This window comes from Mytilus edulis, chromosome 6, assembly GCF_963676685.1.
Source record: "Mytilus edulis chromosome 6, xbMytEdul2.2, whole genome shotgun sequence".
Taxonomy (NCBI): Eukaryota; Metazoa; Mollusca; class Bivalvia; order Mytilida; family Mytilidae; genus Mytilus; species Mytilus edulis.
In genome coordinates, this window is record NC_092349.1 from 33234550 (window position 1) to 33251319 (window position 16770).

Below are 16770 nucleotides of genomic sequence, written 5' to 3' on the forward strand. Positions count from 1 at the left end.
GAACAATAAGAGGAAATATTTTGTCAACGATTTGTTTCTAGCTACAAATAAAAGTTGAAAAATTTCATATCAGCCCAGTATTTTTTTACGAAAAGAGTTAACTCCCCTTGTATTGCGTATTTTTTTTTAAAATGGATCGCTAAAACACAAATTTTGATATTCAGTTGAATATTTTGATTTATACAATACATCACAAAGTTTTCTGTATATGAATAAACAGTACCAATAAATTGCAAATATGTCTCCAATAAAGGCAACAGTAGTAAACCGTTGTCGAAATTCATAAATTGATTGAGAAAAAACAAATTCGGACTACAAACTAAAACTGAGGGAAACACATCAAATATAAGAGGAAAACTACGACACAACAACAACATAAATTTAAACTTTAACACACACAGAAACGAATTACAATTTAACAATGGCCATTTTCCGGACTTGGCACAGGACATTTTAAGAAAAAATGGTGGGATGAACCCGGTTTTGTGGCATGCCAAACCTCCCGCTTCTACGGCAATGGTAAATATATCAGTTAAAGACAACATTAAATGACAGGACTACAATACAAATAAATGATAGAACATATAGGACAGAGAAACACTCCAATTATAGCTATCAAAAGGTACCAGGTTTAAAAAACACTTATATGTCAGACGCGTCTTTCGTCAACACACGGCTTACCATTGACGCTCAGATGAAAAAAGTTTGAAAGCCAAGACAAGTACGTTGAGGACCAAAAGTTCCAAAAAGTACGGCTAGGGTTTCTGTTTGGAATAAGAACATCCTTGTTATTTCGAATAATTCATAATTTTGCAACCAGTGATGTTTTATATAATGACTATATAATAGATATACATGATAAAATCGAAGTGGTGACTAACTACACAATAAAAACGGATACATAAAATTACCTAAACCAGCACATAAAAATTCACAGCCGAGTTAGCCAAAACCATAAACGCCCAAAGTTGCGTAATATGTGAATTTCTTAAACAATATCCCAAAAATAGGATAGACTGAATTCAGGATTAGATTTGCAATACTGATATAACATTTATCAATAACAATGAAAATTACAATATTAATTAATATCAAATTGTGGTAGTAAACTATATCGATTATTTGCCCAAATCCACGAATTTGGACACATATTTGAAATTTATTGGTTAGACTTTTATTCATAAAAAGAAAACATGGTCATTTATTGTTATTTCAAAATTCTATCTCATAATTTTTATTTATGCACACAAATTTGTTTTTTCATAGACAATCTAACCATATTGAGGCAACTTTCAACGACTGATAGCTTGAATATAGAGATATGATTTCAAGTCCCCTCACGCATTCACGATGTCCTCAATCAGAACCGATTCCCTCACGCATGACAACTTGATAATATGAGGTTTTTAGATTTATTAAGATGTCGATCAACACCGGACAGCGTCCACGCCGCCAAAAACGACATGCATACCCATTGACCGAATAAAAAGTAAATTTGAACTTGTAGGTCTGTTAATAGAACCATTTTAAAATCTAAATGTCACTTTTTTAGGCAAATTCTCGTGCGGCAACTGATTTTTTAGGAGTTCAACTCCACGTACAACAGTAAATGATACATGTATCTCTTCGTTAAAGTAATCACCACAGCATAGCATTCTCCGATTTTCAATATTTTGATCAGTCGAATAAGAAAATTGCGATTTAGAAATGTACATACCTTTTGAAGCGGTGACAATTACTCCACTCAAGCACAACCGGAAAATCCTCTCACGGTTTTCATTGCAGAACCAAATGTTCTGCGTGTGTAGATTACCAGCCGTGATTAGAGGTAGAATGGATACCTAGGAATGAAAATACTTGCGCAGATGCGCTTAGTAAAATATTTGATTTCGATGACTGGGGTGTTTCACAAAATATTTTCAAATTTTTTTAATGCTTTATGGGGTCCATCCATTTACTTGTGATAATTTTGCAGACGACAGAAATAAGAGATTATCTGTATTCTTTTCAAAATTTTTTACTCCAGGTACACCATGTGTAGAGGCATTTGCATATGATTGGTCAAAAATTTAATAATTGGGTAGTTCCTCCTGTTAATTTAATTTCTCGGACAATAAATCATATGCAGATGTGCAAAGCCAAAGGTGTTTTAGTAGTAACAAAAATGGAAGTCCATTTTTTGGCTTATGATTGTAGATAGTTTTACTGACACTTATCAAAATTTTGTAAAGGATTTAAGAGAATATAAAAAATCCAAAAACTTTTTTGTGGCTGGATCACATGACAACAGTATTTTTGCAAAACAGCCTATTAACAGTCACATGTTGGTACTGTTAGTTGATTTTAGTTAATGTTTATTTCATATGAAATGTATTAATCTTCTCGCAGCGAGATGATTTTGTCACGAAGAGTGATATGAGTTACAGATGAGTTTGAAATGGTATGTATGAAATTTATTTTACAAGATCGCTGGGAGCGATGTTTTTTGTCGCGCAGTGCGACAATAATTCACTCAGGGTGAATTGAGTAACAGTTGAGTTTAAACTGTTGTAATGTATGGACAGTATTCATTAGGTCGCTGGGAGCGATGTGATTGGTTGCACAGTGCACCATGGGATGTTGTCGCTAGGAGCGATGTGATTGGTTGCACAGTGCACCATGGGATGTTGTCGCTGGGAGCGCTGTGATTGGTTGCACAGTGCACCATGGGATGTTGTCGCTGGAAGCGATGTGATTGGTTGCACAGTGCACCATGGAATGTTGTCGCTGGGAGCGATGTGATTGGTTGCACAGTGCACCATGGGATGTTGTCGCTGGGAGCGCTGTGATTGGTTGCACAGTGCACCATGGGATGTTGTCGCTGGAAGCGATGTGATTGGTTGCACAGTGCACCATGGAATGTTGTGGCTGGGAGCGATGTGATTGGTTGCACAGTGCACCATGGGATGTTGTCGCTGGGAGCGATGTGATTGGTTGCACAGTGCACCATGGGATGTTGTATAGATAAATTAATACATAGAAAACAAAAGATTAAATATGAAGGCATTAACTTTTGCACATAATTCAATATATGTATACATTTGATTTGAAGATGAGACTTGTAATCATCATCAATTTTATAGGTTTTTTCATAAAATACCACAGTTTTGCTTTTATTTTATCAGCAGGTCGCATTTACGATAAAACGATCAGAGTTTTAGTACCATATTTGAGACCTTATGTCTGCATGTGAGAATAATTTCCCGGATGCCACAATATGCAGGTGTAGGTATAAAAAGTAGCCCGTTTTATGTGAGATAAATCGGACAGTTCCAAGAGTTCAACTTGGAGAGATTTTAAAACGGTAAGCAGTAATATTTTAAAGTCCGTACACATGGTACATAACATATTGAGTGGAAACTTGTTTAATTTACACCGATAATCAAAATGTAACAAAGATAATAAGAAAATTAGTGCAAAGTCGGAGCTTCCGACATAGCTGTAGACTTTGTTTTTTGTTGTTGTTGATATTATAGATATGAGATATATATATATATGTTTAAATTTTTATGAATGTAACATAAAGGATCACACAGTGTGATAAGAGGTTGATGTATGTAGATATGAGATGTATATATGTTTAGACTTTCATGAGCTATGTTGCATTGTATAACATAAAGAATCACACCGTGTGATTAGAAGTTGACGTATGTAGATATGAAATATGTATATATCTATAGAAGTTTAATGTTTATCTGATTAAGATACATGTACATGTATGTATGAAGTTTTGATTGTTTTCTTCTATTTACAGAATCAATGAAAACAGTTTGAGAAATTATTCAACGATTCAAGATTTGCAAAAGATTTGTCTGCATTACCATCTATTGCGGAAGCGTTCGGTTCAATATGTCCTATTTGATGTTCCGATTGTCGACTTGAAATTGATATTGGTCCAGTTTAGTGGTTAAAGATTTATCTTCAATTAGCAATATCTCAAAAGACTTTTTATATCGGCATCTTATTCTGAACTGTTTCATTTCCTTTGTTTCGATGTTACTGCGAGCAACTAATCCTATATCTGTGTTTGTCTTGTTTATAGCCTATTTTTAGAGATTAGATGCTTTAAATTCGGACGAGCAGGGCGAGGGGGAATTTAAATGTATTTTATTTCGTTTGAAATAGGGTTTTTCCCGTTTGCTATTTGTAGTATTATTTATAGATGGGAACTAGTATAACTAGTTCGGATACTGGTTTTGTAACAGTATGTACTATTTATAAGTTTGATGTTAGGTGCAGGAGGCACGAGGGAAGTTTTAGCGGTTTTTATGGGTGGGGTTTAAAGGTACTATATAAAGTTTGGGATTTAAATGTATTAGTATCGAAGGTGCTCGCAGTTACGTCGAATTGAAGTTGGTCACATAGGTATATGTGCAGTTGCTGCTATGTTTATTGTACGTACAGGCGTTGGAGGTATTAGCCGGGGGAAAAGAAACGATGCAAAAGAGGAACAATGTTATATGTCATGTGTTTATATAGTGTTTCAATCGAAGAAATATGTACAATAAAATAAAATAAAATATTGTATCGCAAGAGAAAATAATATGTTACTGCGAGCAACTAATCCTATATCTGTGTTTGTCTTGTTTATAGCCTATTGAATTTAGAGATTAAATGCTTTAAATTCGGACGAGCAGGGCGAGGGAGAATTTAATTAGATAGATCTAGCCATTACAGGCTGCATTACAGGTAAAACTTCCTCTTAAGCTCGAACACGGGTTAATTCTATTGCACCAACTAAATTTTAGTACATGACAATTAACTATGCTGTGTCTTCTGTATTATTATTTGTCTGTTTGTCTTTTAATTTCTAGCCATGGCGTTGTCATTTATTTTTTTTAGATTTATGAGTTTGACTGTCCCTCTGGCCATGGTATCTTTCGTCCCTCTTCTTTTTTTGAAAACTCATAAGAGCTTTGTACTTGCATCTGCAAATGTTTGAAAAAGAGAAACGATAACATCAATGGGGCATTCAAACTCATTTTTCGAACATAAACTGACAACGCCATGTTTAAAAAAGAAAAAGACAAATTTAATTTCTACTTATGAGTTCTTTCTATCGGATTAGAACCTGCCGATTTCATGTACAGATATTTAGCAATGATGATGGAAATATTTTTCTTAGACTGTTTAATTTATGACTTTTTTACAATAAATTCGTAATTTTGTACTGATTGATAATTTTGTGAAGGAGAATGATGTATTTTAGTTGTGTTTGGTTTTGAACTAGCCGTCTATAACTGCTAGTGTTCTTCGATTGGTACTTTGTGTCTTTAAGTCTGTTTGTTAGTTTTTCGTCTGAATTGTTTCAATTTTGTCATGTTAGGGCCTTTTATAGCTGACTATACGGTTCACGTTTTGTTAATTATAGAAGGCCGTACGATGACATTAATTACTCTGTTTAATTTAGACTGCGTTGGTTTGTTGTCTCCACTATGTCAATGGAATTCAAGCGCGATTATATTTAAATTGATTATAGTATAGGGGAAAAACAATCATAGCGTTCTTAAAGATTATCATATTTCTTTACTCATCGTTACAGACACTTTAAAAACGAAGCTGTGTTCATGTAGGATGTTAGTGGTCATATAGACCATGGACGATGTTAATAGTGGTAAAAGTATTTTCTTTATACATCTATATTGATTCACAAAAATAAAAATGCCATTTAATCAACCAATAGAATCCTACATAAACAGCCATAATGAAACTAATAAAACAATCCCAGTTTTATGATCAAAGAAATTTTTACAAAATTTGAAGGTGCATTTAAGTTAAAGGTGTGTTCGATGCAGACGTCATGTCATATTGAAACGCCGGTCGATTAAAGAATATGCGTTTGAGGCATTAAAATACTCCAAACTTAAAGGTTTGATGACGATTCTCAGAAACTGATTGATATTATCTTTTGTTGAGGCAGTAATGTTCCATCAATTTAAATCTAATGGTTAATAACTTAGAAATTGTACGTACACCACATATAGTTAACTTATTGCTGATAATATCTGGAAAACGGTTTTTTATCATAAAAACATAGACTGTGGAACAAAACAAAATATGTGTAGGAAAGAAGAACCTGCTAGACAAACCTATACAGCATATTTCATACACCACATATAGTTCTACTGCTTAAATTATCCACGAAGCAGCAGATCTTTCAATGACCACCTAACGTTGTGAAATGTACCATTAAAATGCGGAAGATTAAACAAAGCCTGACATTCAGAAATGTACACGTTACAATCATTCAATACACCAAATAAAGTAATTTTAATACAGTTATGCGAAACGGACTTTAACACAAATTTACCAATTAACTATCAACATAAGGACATGGTCAGCTGAAACCAATCTAATGAAAATACAGACCACTGAGTAGAAACCTGTCTGATAGATATATGTACATCTTTCAACAATTTTATACACCCAATGAAATCAACCTACCACTTATAGTCTCAGAGATACGGATTTGACAAAGAAAACTTAATCTGATCACTGCAACATAAAATGAGGCCGAGGTCAGTTGAACCTTGCAATAATCATATTTACCAAACATAGTTTACTTATTACTCTTAATAAGTGATACACTGACCAAAAGACTATACGGTATTTTAAGCAGTTGCTAAACCGTGCAAGGACAATGGATATAATTATGAAAGACTGTAATTTGTAACAACACGCATCTGTATCACAGGCAATTGTCTAAAAAAAAAAATCCTATATACATTAATATGTTATGTTAAGGTATATAGGAAATTATTTTTTCAGCGACAAGTGCATGTGACCTTACAACTGAGGCCCTTTTCGGGTGCTGGATTTTTTCATTGTGTTCAAGACCCCTATTGATGCTTCAAAGAACTTTCCTGACAGGCTTGAATGCAACAACTAATGCTATCGGAGAACAAGGTTAAAATGTGAAAAGATCTACAGACGGTTTGACGGAAAAGCTTACAATTGCTTTTAATCAAGTGCACTAAACAGATCAAGCGAAAGCAAATTATAGATTGCACATCTTCAAACATAATGTAAAGAGATCAAGAAAATTTGCTTGAAGCAATTTGTTTGATTTAGTAGGAGCTATGAAAATGCTAAATGGGTGACAATACTGTATTTCACAAATAAAAAACTAAAATATAGCATTATTAATCGTGCATCGTTATATTTTAATTCCCTGACTTGTCAACAAAAAACTTATAAAGGTTCATGTGTTGAACTAGTTGAAATTCTTTTCTTTTTAAGAAAACAAACTGTACATATTTAGTTGCTTTTGTCATAAAAAATCATGGTAATTAAGTTTTTATGTATAAGTGCAAACTATTAAACATTAAATAATTAGTGACGTAAATATACAAAATTCTATTTTTTTTTCTTCAGACAAACAAGGTAAGCTTAGGCCAATACTTTTACAACAGATTGCTCATATATCTTAAACTATTGAAATGAAACTTAAAGTTATTTGCAATTGTATATCTGCACAAAACCTTTGTTATTTGTAACATAAAATTTTGTAAAACTGTCATTAAACGCTATAGCGAATGGACTTTTAATACCGTCTTTTTCTGTCAACACCACATCACGCAATCGCCCATCTGGTAGTAAACGTTGTATCTCACTTTTATTTTGTTCACTCACGTACACATTATCCTGTCATCGTTTTGATTGTAGTGCAGGGAACTAACACCATAATATGGTAATTTATCATTTAGCGATATATTCGTGATGCTCTCCCCGTTTTTTTTTTTAAATATTCTGATTTCTGCTATTCTACCGACTACAATATAATCTCCTGTATTGGTAATCCCATAGTAACATTTACCTAATGGGATGGTTTTATCAAGTGTCAAACTTTTTTGAAAATTGTACATAAGATTCGTATGGTAATGTAACAACCGATTTGTTTGTTCCCGACAGTAAAGAAATTCCATATGGTTCACTAGGGAGATTTAATGTTGAATTGTGTATTAAGCCCTGTAAATCAGTTTTATAAACATATATTTGACGCACACCATACTTATAGTTACATAAGAACAATGTATCGTCAGCAGTAACAGCTAGATCTGATATATGCTGAGTATCGGCAAGATGTTACTGCTCTGTTATTTCCTTCTTAAAGGTAAATATAGCCTCAACTCTTTGTGGCTGAACTGCGCTTGTTGAAGTTTTACTGGACTATACTGAATGTCACATACTTTTTTAACCTCTGAAATCGACCCCATTGACGTAAGGTCAATGTCGGCTTTTTTCTCAAATTTCAAATGTGCCTTTTTGTATGATATTGTCATTTCCTGAACACGTTTGACAACATTCTGAACTCCTTTTCCTTGTTCTCTTAGCATAAGGAACAGCTGGTTATTTGATCCATGTTCCTTTCGAAATTCTAATTCCTGTCCCCTCTCCTTTACATTATCATATACTTCAGATATTTCAGAAATATCTTTTCTTAATTGATTTATATATTTTTTCTTGTAACTTGATAAATCTGTCTTTATTTTTTCATCCAAAGTGTTGATTTGTTTGATTAAATTGTTTTTCAAATTGTCGACTTCTTCACATATTGCCGATTCTGATTTTTCCAATTGTTCAATATTATCGTTTCGATCCTTTCTTAAATGATCTAAAGTTTTACCACTGTTTTGCCATTCATTAAATGTGTCATCTAATACCGAAGATTGTTTTATGTGTTCGGAAGCGACCTCCAGTGGTAGGACATCTTTGCAGGACTGATGCGTACACGGGATGCATTTTCTACAACATACTGTGTCATGCTGCATGCAGTAAAAATCTAAAAATACATCTTCATGAACCTCGCAAAATTTCTTAACATTCGGTATTTTAGATTTTGCAATTGACGCCAAGTCCATCAAATGGTGAGACTTGGTTGCTTTACACTTTTTATGGTATTCAACGCACTTTTTACAAAGACATTCGTCGCAATCGGAACAGAATCGTATCGCCACTACTGATTTTCCTTCCCCTGAACAAGACTCACAGTGCGATAAATTACATGCCATCACGAAACTATAAAAAAAAAAATAATAATTCACAAAGTAAATCTACAAAACGTAAAAGAAAAAATGATAACCATAGGAAATTTCAACGGCTCAAGAATCAAAATTCCAACGTTTAGGCGTTTACATCATGTCTTCAGTCTGTCCCTTAGAAAATATAATTTTATTTTGTATTCTTTATTAATTTTAGCGCCCTTTTAACATGTTTAATTAATTTCATCTCTTCCTAGTTTTTTCTATAGTTGATGACATTATTATTTTCCCCGATTATTTTTTTTATTCCGGAGACCCCATCCTGGTACTTTTTAACATTTTACAACTCCCTCCAGGTCTGTATTTACCGACATTTTCCGACGTTTGTGGGCGTATCAGAATTTTCCAATACAATGTCCTCGTTTAAAAACGTCTTTTTGGTGATTTTAAGGTGACTTTGAAAAACCTGAGCAACTTAATTTTTTAATTAGTTGCAAGCTGATTTTTTTTATTTAATCGTTTAAAACATTGGACTTTCAATTTATTCTTTCTCTTATGTGTTATTTTATACTGTATCCTGTAAGGGTTCTTTAATGGTACCGTATCATTAATAAATAATAGTAAAATCAATAGTTTGCAAATCTATTTTTTATATACTTACAGCTTGTATACATATTATTGACGAGATACTATGGTCTGCTGTCGGATGATTTTGTCACATGATGATTTTATGATATATGTATTATGGTAGCCTAAGAAGGACATAATTAAAGATTATTTTGATTTTATTGATATATCCTTACCTAATATAGCCTTACCTTTCATTAAGTCCACTTTGTAGAGCAACTATATTGTATACGTCAAACAGATGTGACCTAGAATACAAGTAAATCTTATTTTAATAACTTTGATATCTTGACGAGCCTATTTTATATACAGTTTCTAGATTCGACCTTATATACTTTTTTTAAATATTTGAAAAAAAAAAAACGACTCAAAAAGTGAAATACGTCACCAAAAGGTAATTACTAGTCCTCCTATAAGTGGTCAACAGACAATCTCGACCATATTAACTTATCTGAAATAAATAATGTTGCTGATCCCTTCTGCTCTTTAAAGTTTCTCTCTATCTATTACAATTTTCAAGAACAAATTCGTCATTTGAAAGTAATAACTTCAACAAGACGGGATGGCAACGAGTACTCGAGTACATGTACCTGCTCGGCAGGCCGAGTACTTGAGTACAATTTTAGTACTCGTTTACTTTACATGTATACCTTTTCATTTATTGCGTTGGTAAAATGTTATGTTCACATATTGTTTGGGTTTCATGTGGATCGTAATGTAAGAGTTATGTAAGAGGAATACCAAAGTGTCAAAAGAGAAAAAAACTGGTTGATAAAAACAGTCGTCGATGATGACAGGAGAAATTTATATTGACCTTATCACATATTTTTGATTTCTGACGGACAAAAGTATTTCATATCTCTACCTGTGTGACGTGTATATTCTGACGTCAAACGCGTTATTCTACGTCCGAGTTGATGTTAATCTCACCATTCGGTCCCAGTACTTAAAATCGTTCAATCCTATATGGGTGGTTTTAACATACATAAATAAAATAAGAAAATAAGAAAATAAGAAAGCAATGAAAAAATTGTTAAATTCTTTATATGCCTTTTTGTGCTTCTTTGTTAAATATTTTTTTTTTTATTGTGATTAAGATTATAACACAATGTTGAGTACTGTACCCCTATTTTTGACATTTCTACCTATTATAAAATTGAGAATGGAAATGGGGAATGTGTCAAAGAGACAACAACCCGACCATAGAACAGACAACAGCAGAAGGTCACCAATAAGTCTTTAATGCAGCGAAAAAATCACGCATCCGGAGTCGTCCTTCAGCTGGCCCCTAAATTGATATATATACTAGTTCAGTGATGATGAATGCCATACTAAACTCAAAATTATACAGAAGAAACTAAAATCAAAAATAATACAAGACTAACAAAGGCCAGAGGCTCCTGGCTAGTGACAGGATATATTTGTTAGTTTTGATCACGCATCGTTGTCAATATAATTGAATTTATTTCGACTGTCATACAAGTGAGAGGTTTAGTTAGCTATAAAACCAGGTTCAATCCACGATTTTCTACATAAGAAAATGCCTGTACCAAGTCAGGAATATGACAGTTGTTATCCATTCGTTTGATGTGTATGAGCTTTTTATTTTGCCATTTGTTTAAGACTTACATCTAGAAATTGACAATTAGGGTTGGTTGAAAACAATACTTCACGACAAAAGATATGGTTTTAGCTTCCCAATTGAGACCTTTTCATTTTTAAACCAAGAGTTCAAAATGGCGAAGTTGTATAATCATCATTTCGTAAATTTTACGCACGCCATCACGAGTTGGTTGACCGTTATGGTATATATCCGTTTCATTTATGATATCGTATATGATCCTTATGTCGTAACTAAAATCCCGTTTCCCATTTCAAATCTGACCTACCTAATTAAAACTATTTACGGGTTTTGTTATACTAACAACTTGATCAAACCCACGGGTGCCACACGTGGAGCAGGATCTGCTTACCCTACCAGAGCACCCCCAGTTTTTTGTGGGGTTCGTGTTGCTGTTGTTCCTCTATTCAAACTTTTTTACCTATTGTGTCTGTGGGTTTTGTTCACACATCGTTGTAAATATAATGGAATTTTATGCGAATGTAATACAACTGAGATGTTTGGCTAGCTTTAAAACCAGGTTTAATCCACCATTTTCTACATAACAAAATGCCTGTACCAAGTCAGGAATATGACAGTTGTTATCCATTCGTTTGATGTGTATGAGTTTTTTTATTTTGCCATTTGTTTAAGACTTACATCTATAAATTGACAATTAGGGTCGGTTGAAAACAATACTTCACGACAAAAGATATGATTTTAGCTTCCCAATTGGGACCTTTTCATTTTTAAACCAAGAGTTGAAAATGGCGAAGTTGTAATCATCATTTCGTAAATTTTACGGACGCCATCACGAGTTGGTTGACCGTAATGGTATATATCCGTTTCATATATGATATCGCATATGATCCTTATGTCGTAACTAAAATCCCGTTTCCCATTTCAAATCTGACCTACCTAATTAAAACTATTTACGGGTTTTGTTATACTAACAACTTGATCAAACCCACGGGTGCCACACGTGGAACAGGATCTGCTTACCCTACCAGAGCACCCCCAGTTTTTTGTGGGGTTCGTGTTGCTGTTGTTCCTCTATTCAAACTTTTTTACCTATTGTGTCTGTGGGTTTTGTGCACACATCGTTGTCAATATAATGGAATTTTATGCGAATGTAATACAACTGAGATGTTTAGCTAGCTTTCAAACCAGGTTTAATCCACCATTTTCTACATAACAAAATGCCTGTACCAAGTCAGGAATATGACAGTTGTTATCCATTCGTTTGATGTGTATGAGCTTTTTATTTTGCCATTTGCTTAAGACTTACATCTAGAAATTGACAATTAGGGTTGGTTGAAAATAATACTTCACGACAAAAGATATGATTTTAGCTTCCCAATTGGGACCTTTTCATTTTTAAACCAAGAGTTCAAAATGGCGAAGTTGTAATCATCATTTCGTAAATTTTACGGACGCCATCAAGAGTTGGTTGTCCGTTATGGTATATATCCGTTTCATATATGATATCGCATATGATCCTTATGTCGTAACTAAAATCCCGTTTCCCATTTCAAATCTGACCTACCTAATTAAAACTATTTACGGGTTTTGTTATACTAACAACTTGATCAAACCCACGGGTGCCACACGTGGAGCAGGATCTGCTTACCCTACCAGGGCACCCCCAGTTTTTTGTGGGGTTCGTGTTGCTGTTGTTCCTCTATTCAAACTTTTTTACCTATTGTGTCTGTGGGTTTTGTTCACACATCGTTGTCAATATAATGGAATTTTATGCGAATGTAATACAACTGCGATGTTTAGCTAGCTTTAAAACCAGGTTTAATCCACCATTTTCTACATAACAAAATGCCTGTACCAAGTCAGGAATATGACAGTTGTTATCCATCCGTTTGATGTGTTTGAAGTTTCCTCGGAGTTAAGTATTTTTTTTTATTTTACTTTATACTAGTTTGTCTTTTATAATCTTTAGATATTTATCTTAACATTTTCCCTCATTTTAGTTCCCTGTACAAATCCTTCACAAAACTAATGTAAAATATATCTATTAACAGCGTTAACACGTTTATCATTAGACTTCAATTTGTTAAAGTAATCTCAGGTTTATCTACAATCGTTTAAGCAGTATCATGACCAGCAACGTGTGTCCCTTTCGAGATTTTTTATGTGTAGGACTTGTAACAAAACTTATTAACAAATTTGCATTTAAAGTTGTGAATCAGATCATATTTCTGAAAAAGAACAAAATAAAAGTGCCTACGTTGAATCGTACGCAACTAATTAGAGACATTTGCATCACTTTCATGATTTAATAAACCACAAGCCGTAAACTTACTTTTGTTTGTTAATCGGTCTACATTTAATAAAAGTTTATTTGAAATTGTGTTATAAATATATGGGTCATTTTAAAAAAATGTTGAATTTTCAGTACACCCATGCTATTGTTTTCATATTTCTAATGGAAAAATGCAGTTGTAAGAGTTTTAGAAGAAAGTTTGTTGGATTTACGAGTCAGAACATAAATAATAAACACGATTTAGATCTATTCTGATAAGATTAAAATATATTTAAGTCCGATTTTTGTTCATTTAATGTGCGTACAGTGTCGGAGTATCACATTTCAAATTTGTTTTTCCTGTCTTCTGATCGCCTTCATATTTGCAAAAGGTACTTTTTTTAAACGTTAATAATAACTCTAACGAAAAATCGCAGCTTCTTTATCATTATATGTAACATTTTTTTCTACATACTAAATTCAATCAGCGAACATGATCATGAAGTTCATGTCCAACCTGTTACCGATACATGAATCAGTCGTTTAATTACCCCCCTTGTGAATATTGAACTAGTCAGTGTTGATTTCAAAAGTCCATAGTAACCTTAACATTTAAAACAGCTTTGTATAATTATGTAGAAAAGACATTTCAAGACATTTAGGGAACAAAAAAATTGAGTACTTTTTTACATGCCTATGCTGTTACCAACATATTGATTAATTAATTACACCAATATATTACTTGTGAAAAGTGCAATTACATGTTGCAATCCAAATTCACAACAGGCAAAACATTATCACTTTATCAAAGGGAGTACTTATTTTACAACAGCATTCAAAAATGTGTCTATCCTGTTATGTCCGGCCTGTTACTATGGTTGCTATGATTACAATAACAGGATAAACAATAGTAGATAAAAACGTCTTTAAAGGGGTTTAAATAAAATATAGTTGCACACATAATGAAATGTTTCGTTGTTTGAACTCACCTAAAGGTTATAAAGTTTCAGCTTAGCAATTTAGCATTTACAGACGCAATTCTGCTATCCGTAACAGGAAAGACAGAAAGGTAACAAGATAGAACTTAATATAGTGACGTATCATTAACGTACATTTCTATAACCAATAAAATAAAGACAAACGTAAACCAAAATGCGAGGGATTTACTTGATGTTGGGTTTATTTGAAAGAGAGAAAAAAGGTGAACAATATGAATTGCTATCTTTGACTTGCATTTCTGGTAGTTATTTTTATAACCTTCGAAACCCAATTTTTAGAGGCATTTTTCAGTACAACATGAAAAATTGGCAAATAATCTATTATTTTTACAGAAAATATATATAGAAGTTTTTACTCTTGAAAACAATCTTATTAGTTACGAAAAACAAGCTTAAAATTGTATCGAACCCTTTTCTAAATAATTCGAAATTTCTTTTGAACATTGTATCAGGAAAGACAAAATATTGCACCAACTATCAAAAAATGTTTCAACATATTCTTGTATGACATTATCAGGATTGCATTTGTACCCATCTTTTGAATTTTAATAGCCCATTGGAACTGCTTTTTACATTATGTTGTCAAACCTATGTCCCAGGTTAATTGGAGGGTTGGGCTACACAGAAATGTTCAACCCTGTTACATTCTTTATGAAGCTGTTCCAAGTCAGGAGCCTGCCTTTCAGTGGTTGTTGTTGGTTCATGTTTGTCATACCTATTTTCCCACAATCGTTTTGTTATAAACTAGGTCGGAAGTTTTCTCAATTGAAATTTTTCACATTTTTCATGTCAGGGCCTTTTATAACGGGCAATATGGTGTGGGGTTATCCATTGTTGAAGACTGAAATGTTGTCTATAAAAATTATTGTTTACATCTACTTTATTTAAACTTTGATGGATATTTCTCTCATTGGCAATCACACCACATCTTATATCATTATTGATCCAAACAGGTACACAAAGTCACTTTAAGGTGATACCCAACACATTGACTAATATTAATTTGGCTCATTTAATTTTCATAAAATTTTGAAAAAATGTTTACTTTAACCTTTTGACAAAAATGTAAAACATTAAAAATTTATATTATTATACATTTTCAGTTGAATATAGTTTCCAATACCGCTTTTATCCACAAATTAAAGGTGAAAATAAATTTTGTATGGTAAACTTATGTTACTATGGGCAATCTCAAGATCTAATAAATTAATTTTATTCCGATAAATCTATTTTTTATAAAAATATGGTGATGTGGCTTTATAAACAGGGTTGGCAAAAACCCGGGTTTTATGAGTATTGCCCAGCCCAGTGGGAAATACTGGGAAAACCCGGGTTTTACTGGGTTTTAGTGGGTAATACTGGGCAATACTGGGTAAAATAAAATATTTGTCTGAATTTTAAAGAGGATTCAGTGATAAACACAAATGCAATACATTTAATAAGATATTTATACCCTATTTTGTTTGTTTAGCATTTGCCTAGATTGGCAAACTGTAAATAGAAAGCAAATAAATAATTTTTTTTCAAATGATTTTGAATATAGCTCCTAGATTAAGAATTAACAATTACATGTATTTAAGAAACATCACATTTAAATAATGTATATGTACTGTCACTAATTAATAAGTAATTATTCAGATTAGAACACAGATTTGTTTATGTAACAATAATCAGTCCTTTCAATTTTATAAGTGTTAATGGCATGACCCTGTAGGGTGTTTATTTAGCATTATGAATGTATAATAATTAAAATTAACAATTCACTTAAACACTGCAATAAAATGCATTTTCAAAGTTTGGATTATTGAAACAATACTTGGTAATTTAAAGGTATCTTTAAATGTGAAAATCTTGTATTCTGCCTACATATAAAATTAATAAAGAAGAGAATGAAATTTAATTTCCTCGAAATGACTGTCAATGGTTATTTGTATAAAAAGTATATACATGTATTTAGCTGTTATACTATGAAACTATAACAAGTCTTTACAAGTTTGTGTTAAAATAAGCTTAAAAAATCATATTGCCCAGTAATGCCCACTATTACCCATTTCTGGGAGTATTGCCCAGCCCGGGAAAACCCGGGTTTTCCCGCCCGGGAATTCCCGGGTGGGTAATACTTTGCCAACCCTGTTTATAAACAATGAGACCACTATCCACTGAATCCTAGTTCTCTTGAGGATGAAAGCAACAGAAAGTCACTGTACCGCCTTAAACAATAAGTAAAACCCATAGTGTTTAGTTAGCTGTATACATGATAAAGGACTCAAC

At 32.9% G+C, this 16770-nt stretch overlaps 1 protein-coding gene across 1 annotated transcript; it reads right to left on the minus strand.

Moving 5' to 3' along the window:
* Nucleotides 1–8135: 8135 nt before the first annotated feature.
* On the minus strand, nt 8136–9050 carry LOC139526356 (transcription intermediary factor 1-beta-like). Its single transcript, XM_071321492.1, has one exon. It carries the CDS (start codon nt 9048–9050, stop codon nt 8136–8138), a length of 915 nt encoding a protein of 304 aa, XP_071177593.1.
* Nucleotides 9051–16770: the final 7720 nt, after the last annotated feature.

What these genes read in the sequence shown, in the direction of transcription:
- LOC139526356 (XM_071321492.1), bottom strand. Translation starts at nt 9,050, where the DNA reads ATGGCATGTAATTTATCGCACTGTGAGTCTTGTTCAGGGGAAGGAAAA.